This window comes from Oryctolagus cuniculus, chromosome 9 (assembly GCF_964237555.1).
Source record: "Oryctolagus cuniculus chromosome 9, mOryCun1.1, whole genome shotgun sequence".
Lineage (NCBI taxonomy): Eukaryota > Metazoa > Chordata > Mammalia > Lagomorpha > Leporidae > Oryctolagus > Oryctolagus cuniculus.
Genome location: NC_091440.1, coordinates 90425476 through 90438280, shown reverse-complemented (window position 1 = coordinate 90438280; position 12805 = coordinate 90425476). Strand labels below are relative to the sequence as shown.

The 12805-nt window shown below is 39.5% G+C and overlaps 1 protein-coding gene across 3 annotated transcripts in view; it reads right to left on the bottom strand.

Annotated features, from left to right (window-relative positions):
• Nucleotides 1-764: 764 nt before the first annotated feature.
• RNF17 (ring finger protein 17) overlaps nucleotides 765-12805 on the bottom strand; it is a 116281-nt gene continuing 104240 nt past the window's right edge. For all 3 annotated transcript variants that reach the window (XM_051850672.2, XM_008259960.4, XM_051850673.2), the window contains 7 exons: nucleotides 11685-11741; nucleotides 9360-9476; nucleotides 8049-8217; nucleotides 4608-4743; nucleotides 3221-3410; nucleotides 1338-1437; nucleotides 765-943 (listed from right to left, as the gene is read on the bottom strand). In XM_051850672.2, the coding sequence (XP_051706632.2) occupies nucleotides 1339-1437; nucleotides 3221-3410; nucleotides 4608-4743; nucleotides 8049-8217; nucleotides 9360-9476; nucleotides 11685-11741 (768 nt within the window). In that variant the 3' untranslated portion in view covers nucleotides 765-943; nucleotide 1338. The remainder of the gene's footprint in view (nucleotides 944-1337; nucleotides 1438-3220; nucleotides 3411-4607; nucleotides 4744-8048; nucleotides 8218-9359; nucleotides 9477-11684; nucleotides 11742-12805) is intronic.

The following is a 12805-nucleotide window of genomic DNA, read 5'->3' as shown; positions in this document are numbered from 1 at the left end:
GTGTGGCACAGTGGGTTAAGTTGCCTCCTTGAATACCTTCACCCCATACTGGAGTGCTGGTTTGAGTCCTGGCTGCTCTGCTTCCAGTCCAGCTCCCTGTTGATGTGCCTGAGAAGCAGATGACTAGGTACTTGGGAGACCTGGACGGAGTTCCTGGCTCCTGGCTTTGGCCCAGTTGTGGCTATTTGGGGAGTGAACCAGCAGATGGAAAATCCCTTCCTCCCTCTCTCTTGTCAAACTGCCTTTCAAATAAACAAAAATACAAAAATAAAAACAGAGTGATGCTGTCTTATTTATGGATGTGTTCCTCCACGGCACCTCAGGTCATGCAGTGCCTGCCTCAAGTAGAAGGCAGCGAGAGTGGGAGGGGGCTGTGGGACCTTCATCTATGTTGATATTGACTCATTTCTGAATCATCAGTTGTGGTGGAGTGAGAAGGCCATGCCAAGATGGCCGCTGGCAACAGAAACTGCCTGGCAACAGGGTGTGACTGGTTAGGGCATAGACTGCCCCTTGACCGGATTGGCTGCCTTGGCTATATAAGCTGCTGTAGCAATTGAAATACACAAGTCTGCAGGCTGCTTGCCTCAGGCCTGCTTTCACCTGACTCCCGGGGTCTGTGTGGTGACTCTGCGCCTCTTGCCCTCACCACGCTCCTCCTCCCTGAAATGAAACCACTGCAACAATCAGTTATAAAATGAAATGGAAAAGCTTATGCGACTAAACTATTTCACTTTGAATTTACAGTAAAGTAAACAAGCAAGTGTTTGAAAGCAAATATTTATTAACTTTTTTCCTGCTTTTTCCACAGCACGCCCAATAGTTGAACACAAAGAATGGGGCAGGGGTGGGAAAGAACACAACTGCAGAACAAATCAAGAAAATGTTCTAACTGTAACACAAAACTTCCTTATGGGCTCTGGGGGCACTCTGCCTTGCATACCTGAAAAACAAAATGTGTGTTATTTCAAACTGTCCACCTCTAGTTAGAGTTAACATGAGTGGGTAGGCTAGCTGGTGGCCCCAGGACTTTGGCTGTTCAGGGGGTTCTGTATGAGCACCATACATTTCATGTGCTCCAGGATTACTGTGCTCACACCTTTGTGGTGTTAGGACAGTCACTGCAAGTGTTCTTAGAGATGTGGGACACCCCATCTCATACTGCTGCTCAACAGGTGAGACAGGCCCGAAGAGGAGAAATCTGGAGGAGAGATTCTTGTTTTGTTATCATTCCTTTGAGAAATCGAGGAAAATCCCAGGGTGGTTTTATGGGCAATTTCATATTAGTCTGCTTTATTAGTCATATGCCTTACGCTCAGGGAGAAGCTTGTACTTACATCAGTCATCTCTGTCTGCGAGCCCCATCTCTACTAATGACATGTGAACTGGATACTGTTCATCTTCATATAATGTCACTACTTGTTCTGGTGCCTGAGCCTAAAATGAAGACACAGTTGTCAAGAAAATACGGTAATGTCTGCTGCTTTTCCTCTCCTACATCTGGCCATTCACACAGTGGGGAAGGGTCAGTCCCTGCATATTTCTAACTTATCCTCTAATTCCAAAATGCACCGGCAAGTTTCCTGCCAAATCCCATTCTTTCATTCTTTATTGCAAATGAAATTCCTTCTCACATTTGCTAGATGTATCTAGCAGAACTTTCATGCATAAACTGACTAAATTTTGAATGTTATTCATAGGGTGAAAAAGTAGCTAGCTATAAAGAATTCCTCATTTGTCCTGTTCCTGTCTGTATTTTCTTTGGTTTCTTGAGAAAATCCCTACATAAGCTAATTCATCACTAAGAACAGTACCATATATGGGTTTCACTACTTCCCAGGGGTTAGCATTGAGGTGCAGTGGGTAAGCCTCCGGCTGTGACACTGGCATCCCATATGAGCACCACCTGAGTCCTGGCTGCTCTGCTTCCAATCCAGCTTCCTTCTAATGTGCCTGGGAAAGCAGCAGAAGATGGCCCAAGAGCTTTGGGCTTCTGCCACCCATGTAGGAGACCCAGGTCCAGGCAGGTATGGCAAAGGAGGGAACCAAGCTGGGCCAAACACCAGTGGCTGGGAACAGGGTGAATGGAAGGAAAAAGTCCCTCTACCACTGCAGCTACCTGCCATAGGGAGATCCAGGATTCTTTGATTCTATAATATTCAATGAAAAGCTGTAATAGACTTCTTTTGGATAAAACATGATGCATGGGGGCTAGCATTTGGTGCAGTGGTTAAGACACTGAGATGTCTACATCCATATCTGTGCCTACATTTGAGTTCCTGCTTGGTTTCTAATTCTAGCTTCCTGCTAATGTGCACCCTAGAAGGCACTGTTGATGGCTCAAGTACTTGAGTTCCTGCTACCCATATGGGAGACATGGATTGAGTTCCAGGCTCTTGGCTTGAGCTTGGCCCAGGCCTAGCTCTTATAGGCTTTTGGGGAATGAACCAGCAGATGGAAGATATCTCTTACTCTGCATTTCAAACATAAAAATTAATTTAAAAAACCAAATCTAAACAAAAACATGATGCATGAAATAAAAAATAGTACAGGCCAGATTCTGCCTGTGGGCTATTGTGACATGCCACACCTCAGGGGAACAACGTTGGATTAAACGCCATCTGGATCTTCTTCTTTGACCTTTCAATGGGTACAAGTTCAACCACAGTAATTCAAAATTAATACAGATATGAGTTAGTTCACTTCAAGCTTTTCCGTGCTGGATCAGAACCCCCGTCACTCGTACTCCTCTTTAGGATGCAGCTCCAAGCTCACTCAGCTCACTACTGGAGAGCCTATTAAGCAGCAGCTCAGACGCCCTTGCCTCATCTTTCCAGATGGAAATTAACCCTTCCTGCACTCCCTCCCACCCCACAGAGTTCTCTGTACCACAGTACTGATTTTATTCCACGTCATGTTAATTAGTGATGTGCATGTTTGTTTCCCTCATTAACTTATAAGGTGTTTGATGATAGGATGCTCGTATCTTGATCATTTCTTATTCATTACATCAATAATATACCACTGTAGGGGTAATGAGGTTTGCCAAATACAAACTACACCCTTTTTACCATTTTTATAAGTCTTAACAATCCTATAGTATACCTGGTTTTAATATATGTTTGCCTTTAAAATCACATAAGAACAAAGCACTTTATGAAGTTATTAGGGGTCATGGACATAGCTTTAAACAAATCTGGTCCAATTCATACATATTTACCATGGAGGAAGCATAAAGTTGTTTTCCTTGAAGGCAGTCTATCATAGCCCACAATGCCTCCATGCTCCATTTGGGACAGTACGGTATTCTTGTCTTTCCTGAATCCTTTAAGGGGGGTTTAAACCCTGCCAAGAGAACTTTTATGGCTCGGGCTGGATATTGCATAAGATGCAGAGGAATCTGACGCAGTCTGTCACAAAAGAAATTCTTAAAGTGTTCAGAATGTCACAATTAAAATTCTCTTACTGCTCAAAACTATATCACTCTTAAAACATTTAGGGAAAGCTTCATGACATTGAATTTTACACTGATTTTTTTTTGATATGACACCAAGAACATAGTCAACAACAAAATCAGATAAAATGGACTCCACCAAAATTAAAAACAATATCAAAATACATAATCAATACAGTGATACTTTTGGAGAGAAAGTACACATAAAATTGGGCATTTCTCTATAGAAGTGGCTAACAGACACATGAGATATTTATCATCATTAATTGTTAGGGGAGTGAAAACAACCACCACATTAAGATGCCACTATATACTCTTTAGGATGGCTACCATTAAAACAAAGTCCACAAAGCCCCAAAAATATACACAGGATGTTGGTAGAAATGTGAAATGGCAAGATGCCATAGGAAACAAAATGGTGGGTTCTCAAAGAGCTAAAAACAGAATTAGTATATAATCTAGCAATTCCGTTTCTGGGTATTTACCCAAAATAACTGGAAGCAGAATCTCAAAGAGATAGCTGTACACCCATGTCTACAGGCACATATTCTGAATAACCAAAAGGCAATTCAAGTACCCAATCATGGATGAATGGGTAAACTAAATGTGGTACATACCCATAACAGATTATTCTTCAGCCTTAAGGAAGGAATATACCACTATGTGGATGAACCTTAAAAACATGCTAAGTGAAATAAGCCAGTCACAAAAGAATAATACTGTGTGAGTTTCCTTATGTGAAGTACCTAGAAGAGTCAAATCTAGAGGGGCAGAGTAGACGACAGATTTTCAGGGCAGGGAGAGGATGGAAGGGGAAGCTATTGTTTAATGAGTGTCGTCTCCATTTGGAATAATGAACAATTCTGTAAACGCAAAATAGTGATAACTGTACAACACGTTGAATGTACTTACTGCCATTTGGTTGCAGATTTTAAAATAACTAAAATGGTAAATTTCATGTGTATTCTTACCACACAAATCGCTAGATTTACAAAATTCTGAACACATCAACAGCTTTAAAACAGGTTTTGTCTTTTAAAAAATGAAGTAAAATCTTCCCAATTAAGAACCACACACAAAAATCAACCAACCAATAGACAAAACACCTAAAAAACTAAGAATCATATTTCAACTAAGTTGAATTTTTTTTAACCTGTTGACTGTCAGCTTTTCAGTTGATCCATAATCAACAAATTGCACCAGGATAGTTAAAGGATTAAATTCTTTAATGGAAACAATTTTTGCTCTATACCATAAGCCATCGTCATATTCTGCAAGGCAAGGCATTTCTGAAAAACACAAAAATAAAAATGTTAACATTGCTTTTTTTTTTTTTTTTTTGGACAGGCAGAGTGGATGGTGAGAGAGAGACAGAGAGAAAGGTCTTCCTTTGCCGTTGGTTCACCCTCTAATGGCCGCCGCGGCCGGCACACCGCGCTGATCCGAAGGCAGGAGCCAGGTACTTCTCCTGGTCTCCCATGGGGTGCAGGGCCATCCTCCACTGCACTCCCTGTCCACAGCAGAGAGCTGGCCTGGAAGAGGGGCAACCGGGACAGAATCCAGTGCCCCGACCGGGACTAGAACCCGGTGTGCCGGCGCCGCAGACGGAGGATTAGCCTATTGAGCCGCGACGCCGGCCACCTTTTATTTTTCTTAAAAAGTATTTTTAAATACAGACAAGTACAAAGAAGAAAATGTCACAATCATATGTGCACCATCCAGAATTAAACACCAAGCAGCTGGCCTTATGTTGGCTTTTCTTTTACTGTTTATATTTCCCAAACCAAGTTTCTTTACTAATTCCTATGATTAAAGCTTCAAAGAAAGGCACTTCTTCCGCTGTCATTCTAGTTCTTCACTTCCTGTTGCTGAGATATTGGCACAATCAACACTTTGGGCCACCATTTTTTTTTTTTGCAAGGGACAATAAATATATTGCCAGAATAATTTTTAAAATTCGATTATACTGCTCTGTTGTTCAAAATTCTTCAGTGCCATCCTAACCACCTGCAGTATCAAGTCCTCAGCACTGATTTATTGGCTTCTTCAGCATCTCTCAACAATTCCTAACACACATCCTTAAATGAGTTACCTAAATTAAGTCACTTAAAACCTTAATGACACCAGTTAACTGATGTCTGTCCCTCCATCTAGAATATTCTCCTGAGCCCCTCTTATGACAAACAGCTACTTGTCTTTCAAAACTCAGTTCCAACCTGATCTTCCCGAAGCCCTGACCACACTGATTGATGATCAACAGTGTTGTGCACAGCCCCGTAACTCAGACAGTGATTGTCACACTGTACTTGATTTACTGTCTCTTCTCTGCTCTTGTTCTCCACTGCAGAACTGTACATATCCCTGATGTGGCACCTGGTACAAGCAAGTGTTTAGTAAGAAGCGTGCTAATGTACCCTGGCCGAGTGGACCTGGAAAAACCAGAATGGAATATACTTCCCCTTCTTGTCACACTTGTGTGGATTTTGGAGTACATGGGATGAATATGCTTCAATCTGCTGTCTGCTCTACTTCCTCTCTTTTATGTCATCATATTCTCTTCTATGTAATTCCATAAGAAACACATGGTTGTGGACATGTGCAACTAAAATACTATATGCCTCTAACATACAAAAATTTTTATTTCAATTGATTTTTTACTAAAAAGTTGTGAACAATTTTTTGAATATATGAAGTCAACAGAACAGTAAAGAATCTTACCTAGCAGAAATGTTCTGGATGATAAATAACAGAATTACTGCTAACAATTCCTTTTAACTTATTTCTAGCCTTAAAAATATGGCTCAAATCAAAGAAGGAGGTACCTTTCTCTGAAGGGAGAACAGAACTTCCACTTTGACTGTGGCCTTGTCTAAACAAGATCAGAGTTGGCGAACTCAAGAGGCTTCCATAGCCTTGGCAACTCATGACAAGAGCCTCAGGTGATTACTGACGTCATAAATAAGAATGTCAATTGTTAAATCAATAACAGGAGTCACTGCACTTGCTCCCCATATAGGATCTCTGTCCTTAATGTGTTGTACTATGTGAATTAACGGTATAATTAGTACTCAAACAGTACTTTATACTTTGTGTTTCTGTGTGGATGCAATCTGTTGAAATCTTTACTTAGTATATACTAAATTGATCTTCTGTATTTAAAGATAAATGAAAATGAATCTTGATGTGAATGCGATGGGAGAGGGAGTGGGAGATGGGATGGTTGCAGGTGGGAGGGAGGTTATGGGGGGAAAAAAGCTGCTATAATCCAAAAGTTGTACTTTGGAAATTTATATTTATTAAGTAAAAGTTAAAAAATACCTAACCACAGATTAAAAATGATTAGGATGACAAAAAAATATGGCTCAAGTGTCATATCCTCAAAATATAACTTTTAAAAAGTCAAAACACCTAGTTGTCATCTTAATCCAAAAAATGACTCCTTTGATATAAATTCCTTAATTGAATGTACATATTTAATAGGCAGTTGCTTATGAATCAATTTGACCATATATATACTAAAAGTAACTTTTATTGAAGTATAAAATATCTAAAGAAAAATGTTCAAACATGTATAGCTATAGGAATTATCACATTATGCATACATTTTTGACTGTGTGATTTCCCTTGAGATACAAACACAATAAGGAATTATTCCTTCCAGGCCACAAATCTGAGCATACAAAAAAATTAATGAGTCTACTCTTTTACTCATTCAATATTTATGAGCACTGACCTGTGCAAAGTGCCCTTCTACTGCTGATTACCTAAAGAGCCACATGCTCATGGTGCTACTGAAAAAAAGAGGAGCAATGATGGGGAATGGAGAGAACATTAGTCACTTCATACAGAGAGATCAGGGCAGGCTCTGATAAGGAGACAGCTGAACAGAGACCTTGTCTTGGGGGAGAACATTCCATGTAGAGAGAACAGCAGGGGCCAAATCAGAGGGAACAGTTGGCCTACAGTGGATCACCTCCAGTTAAAATCTCACTGAGTAAAATCAGGTAAGACATTAAATTCATGTGTGTTTTTCCTTGCTAACATACCTTCTGGTGTGTAGGAAGTACCTAGAATAAACACATCTTTCTCTATCTCTGATAAAAATGTAGATTCCCACTGTTGGCATTCAGGGACGCTCAATATAACTAGATACTTTTTTTCTCATAGGAGAATCACACAGATTTAGGAAGAATGGATTAGAAACATTGGGAATCTGGCCTATGGAGACAGACCAGGACACAGTGTCCCCAAATGACCCGTGTAGGGCACTTGTAATGAAAATTACTGCCAGCAAAGCCTGAATGACAATTCTCACAATTTGAGCTAGCAATAAACTACAAACTTGGAAAACCATCTTTATGCAATCTTTTTTCAACACGGCCTGATCTTTGCAAGGTGAAAAGAGACACGAAGGAGCCATTTCTCTTAGTTCACCTTCCTCATCTCGAAAATGGGAGATCATGCACATTATGTGGACAGGAGGAGACGATCAGTTAACACTGGAAATAACCCATCCTCATCAGCCCATCAAAATAAAAAACATGTTTTATTAAGAACGAACCCCATCTTATTTAAAAAAAAAAAAAAAGCATACCTGTTCTGAAATCAGTCAGGGGAGGAAACGTCTCTACGTTCTTATTAGACCTTCGCAACGCCTCTTCCAGGCTCTCAGGTTCTGACTCCCAGCTAACTCCACTGTCGTCCGTGTCACTGTGATGGTTAAACTGACTACAACTTTCTACAGAATCAAGGCAAATGTATACCTAAGTGGGAGAAAGGGAGGGAAACAACTTTCAAACTCTTTAATTTCCAGTAATCACTGATCTGGACAGAAATACTTTGGGAAATGGCCTCCACCCATGGTACCAGGGATCCCTGCCTCATTTTCCCCGCTTCTGGGATTCCCTCCTACACAGGGAACACGGCTCACGTGAAGGTGTGAGTCTGCTAAGACTGGACAATGAGATGGGGTTTCTGGGTGTGGTATGGTGGTCTGGGACCATGTGCTCAGGAAGTACAGCTGTGAGCAGAGCTTGGAGATGCCCTGGGTTGGGTACAGAACTGTCACATAAGCTGGTCTTTATGGAAGTGAATTCTGTAGTTCCCTGCTCCCCCGAACATCCCGATTACCACCCCTGAGAGGTCCTGGGTTAGGGTCCTTAATTAAGTACTTCCTGGATTCTTGGCCCTCATGTGTGTTTTAAGCTGTGAAGTTTGGAGGTAACTGTTATGCAACATTAACACAAATAATATATAAAAATTATAAAACCAGTAATAGCTACACCAAGCTCTTTCTGATGAAATTGCCTGTTAGAGAATGGTTTACTGTGTAAAAGGCTGAAGGAGCTGCGAATGCTACTTGTCATTTTTTCCTTTCTTGTTAGCCAAGAGATGTAACTGGATTTTCTTTAGTACATTTGTTCATTCATTCACTCGGTAGGTCAGACACTATTCTAGGTTCCAAGGATACATCAGTGAACACCACAGAAACCTCCAGTTCATGGAGTAATATTCTAAGGGGAGGCAGAGCAACATAATAAATAGAAAAGTGGCACAGGTTGTCAGAAGGTGGCAAGTGGTCTGGAAACACACAGAGGAGGGTCAGACATCAGAATTCATGGCTGCATGAGTGAAGGGCAGTGAGGTGTTTAAGATGTCCTAGGTGGAAGAGTTCCATCTTAAAAACCTACATATTTGATATGAACACAACATTGAAGAAAAGCGGCACAATGGTGGGAGCCCAGCAGCTGGTTAAGAAACACTTGTCTTATCAAGAGTTGCTATTCCCAAAGGGATATTATTACAGGGTGAGGCAAACCTGAGATCACCAATTTTTGAATTACTTAAAACCAGGAAAATGGAGCAATGGGGAGTCACCCCTGGTGAGTAAGACCAAGACACCTACTTCATTTGGCGAGACAACGTGCTTCACTTGAACAGCAAAGAGTTCTTCCGGGGGAGGCAGAGATGAAGACACATACGGTGGTAAAACAGGAGTCTCTGTTTCAGATAGAAGCAGTTCCTAGAACACCGCAAATACATTCAGATTTTAGAACTATGAAAACTCAATATAGTATAAAAATCTATTATAGTGCCAGTTTATTTTCAGTGAGCAGAAAGCAAGCTCTCAGATACTGAATGCCACAATGATTTTGAAGCAGTGTGAACAACATGTGATGGCTAAAAATCTTTAGCCTTTTTTGTCCCTCAACTTAAAACATGGACATATATCTACATATTCAAAGAAATTTCTGGAAGAGCTATTAGAAAATGGTCAACAGTAACTGCTAGTAATGAGTGAGACTGGGTGCTTATGGTACAGAATGGGGGATATTTAATTTTTCCTTTACACATTTCTGTAGGATTTTTAGAAACAGCTACTTTATAATAAAAACCAAAGCAATAAATGAAATGCTAAAAGATTTAGCTAAGTTAAAAATAATAAAAAAGGTGTATTCTCTTTTAAGCTACATATAAGTATAAGGAAAAATACAAAGTTATGTGACCCCAAGAAGACCTGGGAGTCAGTAGTCACTGAAAGTAAATGTATACAAAAATATGGGGTTCATTTTTCTGCCAATACCATCAATATCTTTTTAAAAGTTGTTTTTATTCATAAAGAATGCAGTAACATAAGCAGTTAAATCATCACATTCAAATTTGTAGGTTATTACCATTTAACATTTTTGAACTGATGACAACAAAAAATAGTTGAACTAAGGAAAGTTCAGCAAAAAAGTGATGACTTATTATTAAATTTTACTGCTTTGTTACAAAGTTAGCACTTTACAACAACCATGTTCTTTTTATAATCATAGGAATGAAATTCTACTAAAGTTTGACTTATTAACACTCTTACTGCACCAAAAACCACAAGTGAAAAAAAAAAAAAACAGATAAGTTGAACTTCATCAAAGTTAAAAACTTTACTGCTTATAAGGAAACTGTCAAAGTAAAATGACAACCCACAGAATGGGAGGAGATGTTTGCAAATCATCATAGATCTGATAGGGGACTTGGATAAGGCGTATATGAAAAACTCTTACAACTCACCAAAAACGGATAAAGAACACCACTAAAATAGGCAGTGAATTTGAATGGAGATTTGCCAGAGAAAATATACAAATAGCCAATAAGTACATGCAAAGATGCTCAACATTATTAATCACTAGGGGAATGCGTATCAGAACACAATGAACAACCACATCACACCTATCAGGATGCCTAGGAGGAAGATTACAAGCACTGGCAAGGATGCTGAGGAAACCGCACCTGCACATTCCCAGTGTGACTGTAAAGGGGAAGCCACTTTTTGGAAAAAGACTTACAACCCTAAGACTCAGCAAAAGTCCCATTTTTAAAAAAGATTTATTTATTTGAGAGGCAGAGTTACAGACAGAGGGAGAGATGGAGAAAAAGGACTTCAATCTGCTGGTTCACTCCCCAAACGTCCGCAACAGCCGGAGCTGGGCCCATCTGAAGCCAGGAGCTTCTTCTGGGTCTCCCCTGCGGGTGCCGGGGCACTTGGGCCAGCTTCCACAGGCCATAATCAGAGAGCTGGATCAGAAGAGGAGCAGCCGGGACACAAACCGGCACCCATAAGGGATACCAGCACCACATGCAGAGGCTTAGCTTACTACGCCACAGTGCCAGGCCCAAAACTCCTAGTTTTATAACAAAGATAAAACCATATATCTGCATAAAAACTTGTACATGAATGTTCATAGCAGCACTACTCAGAATCATCGAAAAGTGGAAACCACCCAAATGTCCCATCAATTCATGAATGCATAAACAAAATATATCATTCAGAAAATGAAATTTTATTCAGCAATAAAGTACTAATACAAACTACAATATGCATGAACCTTGCAGACATCATGCTAAGTGAAAAGCCCACATAATGTCTGATTCCATTTATAGAGTAGAGTAGGCAAATCCAGAGAGAGAGAGGGATGGAGCGATTGCAAAGCTGGGACAGGAAAGAATGGGAAATGACTGCTGTGGATATGAAATTTCCTTTTTGGAGTGGTGAAATGTTCTGGAACATAAAGGGTGATGGTTGCAAAAGTCAATAATACCATAAACTACTGAACTGTACATTTAGACAGCGAATTTTATGGCATATAATATCTCAACTTTGTAAAAGAAAACTTAGTTTCTGATTCTCTATCAGATTCATTATACTGATATAATATCCAGTTTGTAAACCATATGGATAGTGACTTACCTCAAAGCTTATTTCCCATCTTTCAGCCTCATACTTTTTATTGTAATCTGTTGGCTTCTGAAATAATATAATACTGTTATTGAGTAAAACCACCTTTAACTGTAATAATATTCTGATGCATTTCCACAATTCATCCCCTCAAAAACTGGGAGCATGTTCTCAGTGGCACTGTTTAGTTATTTTAGTTTAACAGGGAAATCTAATGTTCCGAATATTCTTTCTTCTTATATTGCAACTATAAGATTCCTCAAAATTATGCTAAGATAATTATTAGATCAAAAAGTAATCGAGTAAGAGTGGACACTCTTTTCCCTTTAAAACATTCACAGTGCAGAATATGACTGGAAGAGGCTAAGTAATCTTTCTAATACCAGTTTAAATAGGTATACACACACACATTTTTGTTTTAGAGAAAAAGCTGGCAATGAGGATTACATGTACAGGGTAATGTCACAGTGTCTGCCTGAGAGAAGAAACTAGTTTTCTACATTGGTCAAAACATTCTGGGGCTGGCGTTGTGGTGCAGCATGTTAAACTGCTGCATACATCGCCTGCAACACATACTGGAGTGTTGGTTCAAGTCCCAACTGCTCCACTTCCAATCCAGCTATATTCTAATGTGAAACTGCATCTTAATAAGCTAATTATGTTTTAAAAATATTAAAAATAGAAGCACCAGGTAACTAGAATGGACTGTTTGTTGAGAATAAGCTCAAATGTGGCTCTGAATGAGGCACGATGTGAGAAATGTTGTAATATATGGCTTTTATGTCAAATGAAAGAAAAAAACATTTTATCTGGGGAGAGAGCTCTTTTGTGGAATTTAATTCTACAGATTTTATAACATTTATCCTTATATTTAAATGATATTGGATAACATATGAGTGAACACCTAGGTTAGAAGGTAGAGAAAATGTTAATCTTTCAGGACATTTATAAAGCATAATACAGAGTACTGCTTTCTCAACAAAGAATTTACAAGTTCTCTGGGCTCTCTGAATATGTCAGATATGCAGAATCATATTTAAGACATGAGGTGTATCAGAAATGTGACATTTATTTTTAGAAAGCTTTTATTTAATATAATTTCATAGGTATAGCTTTTTGAATATAGCAGTTCT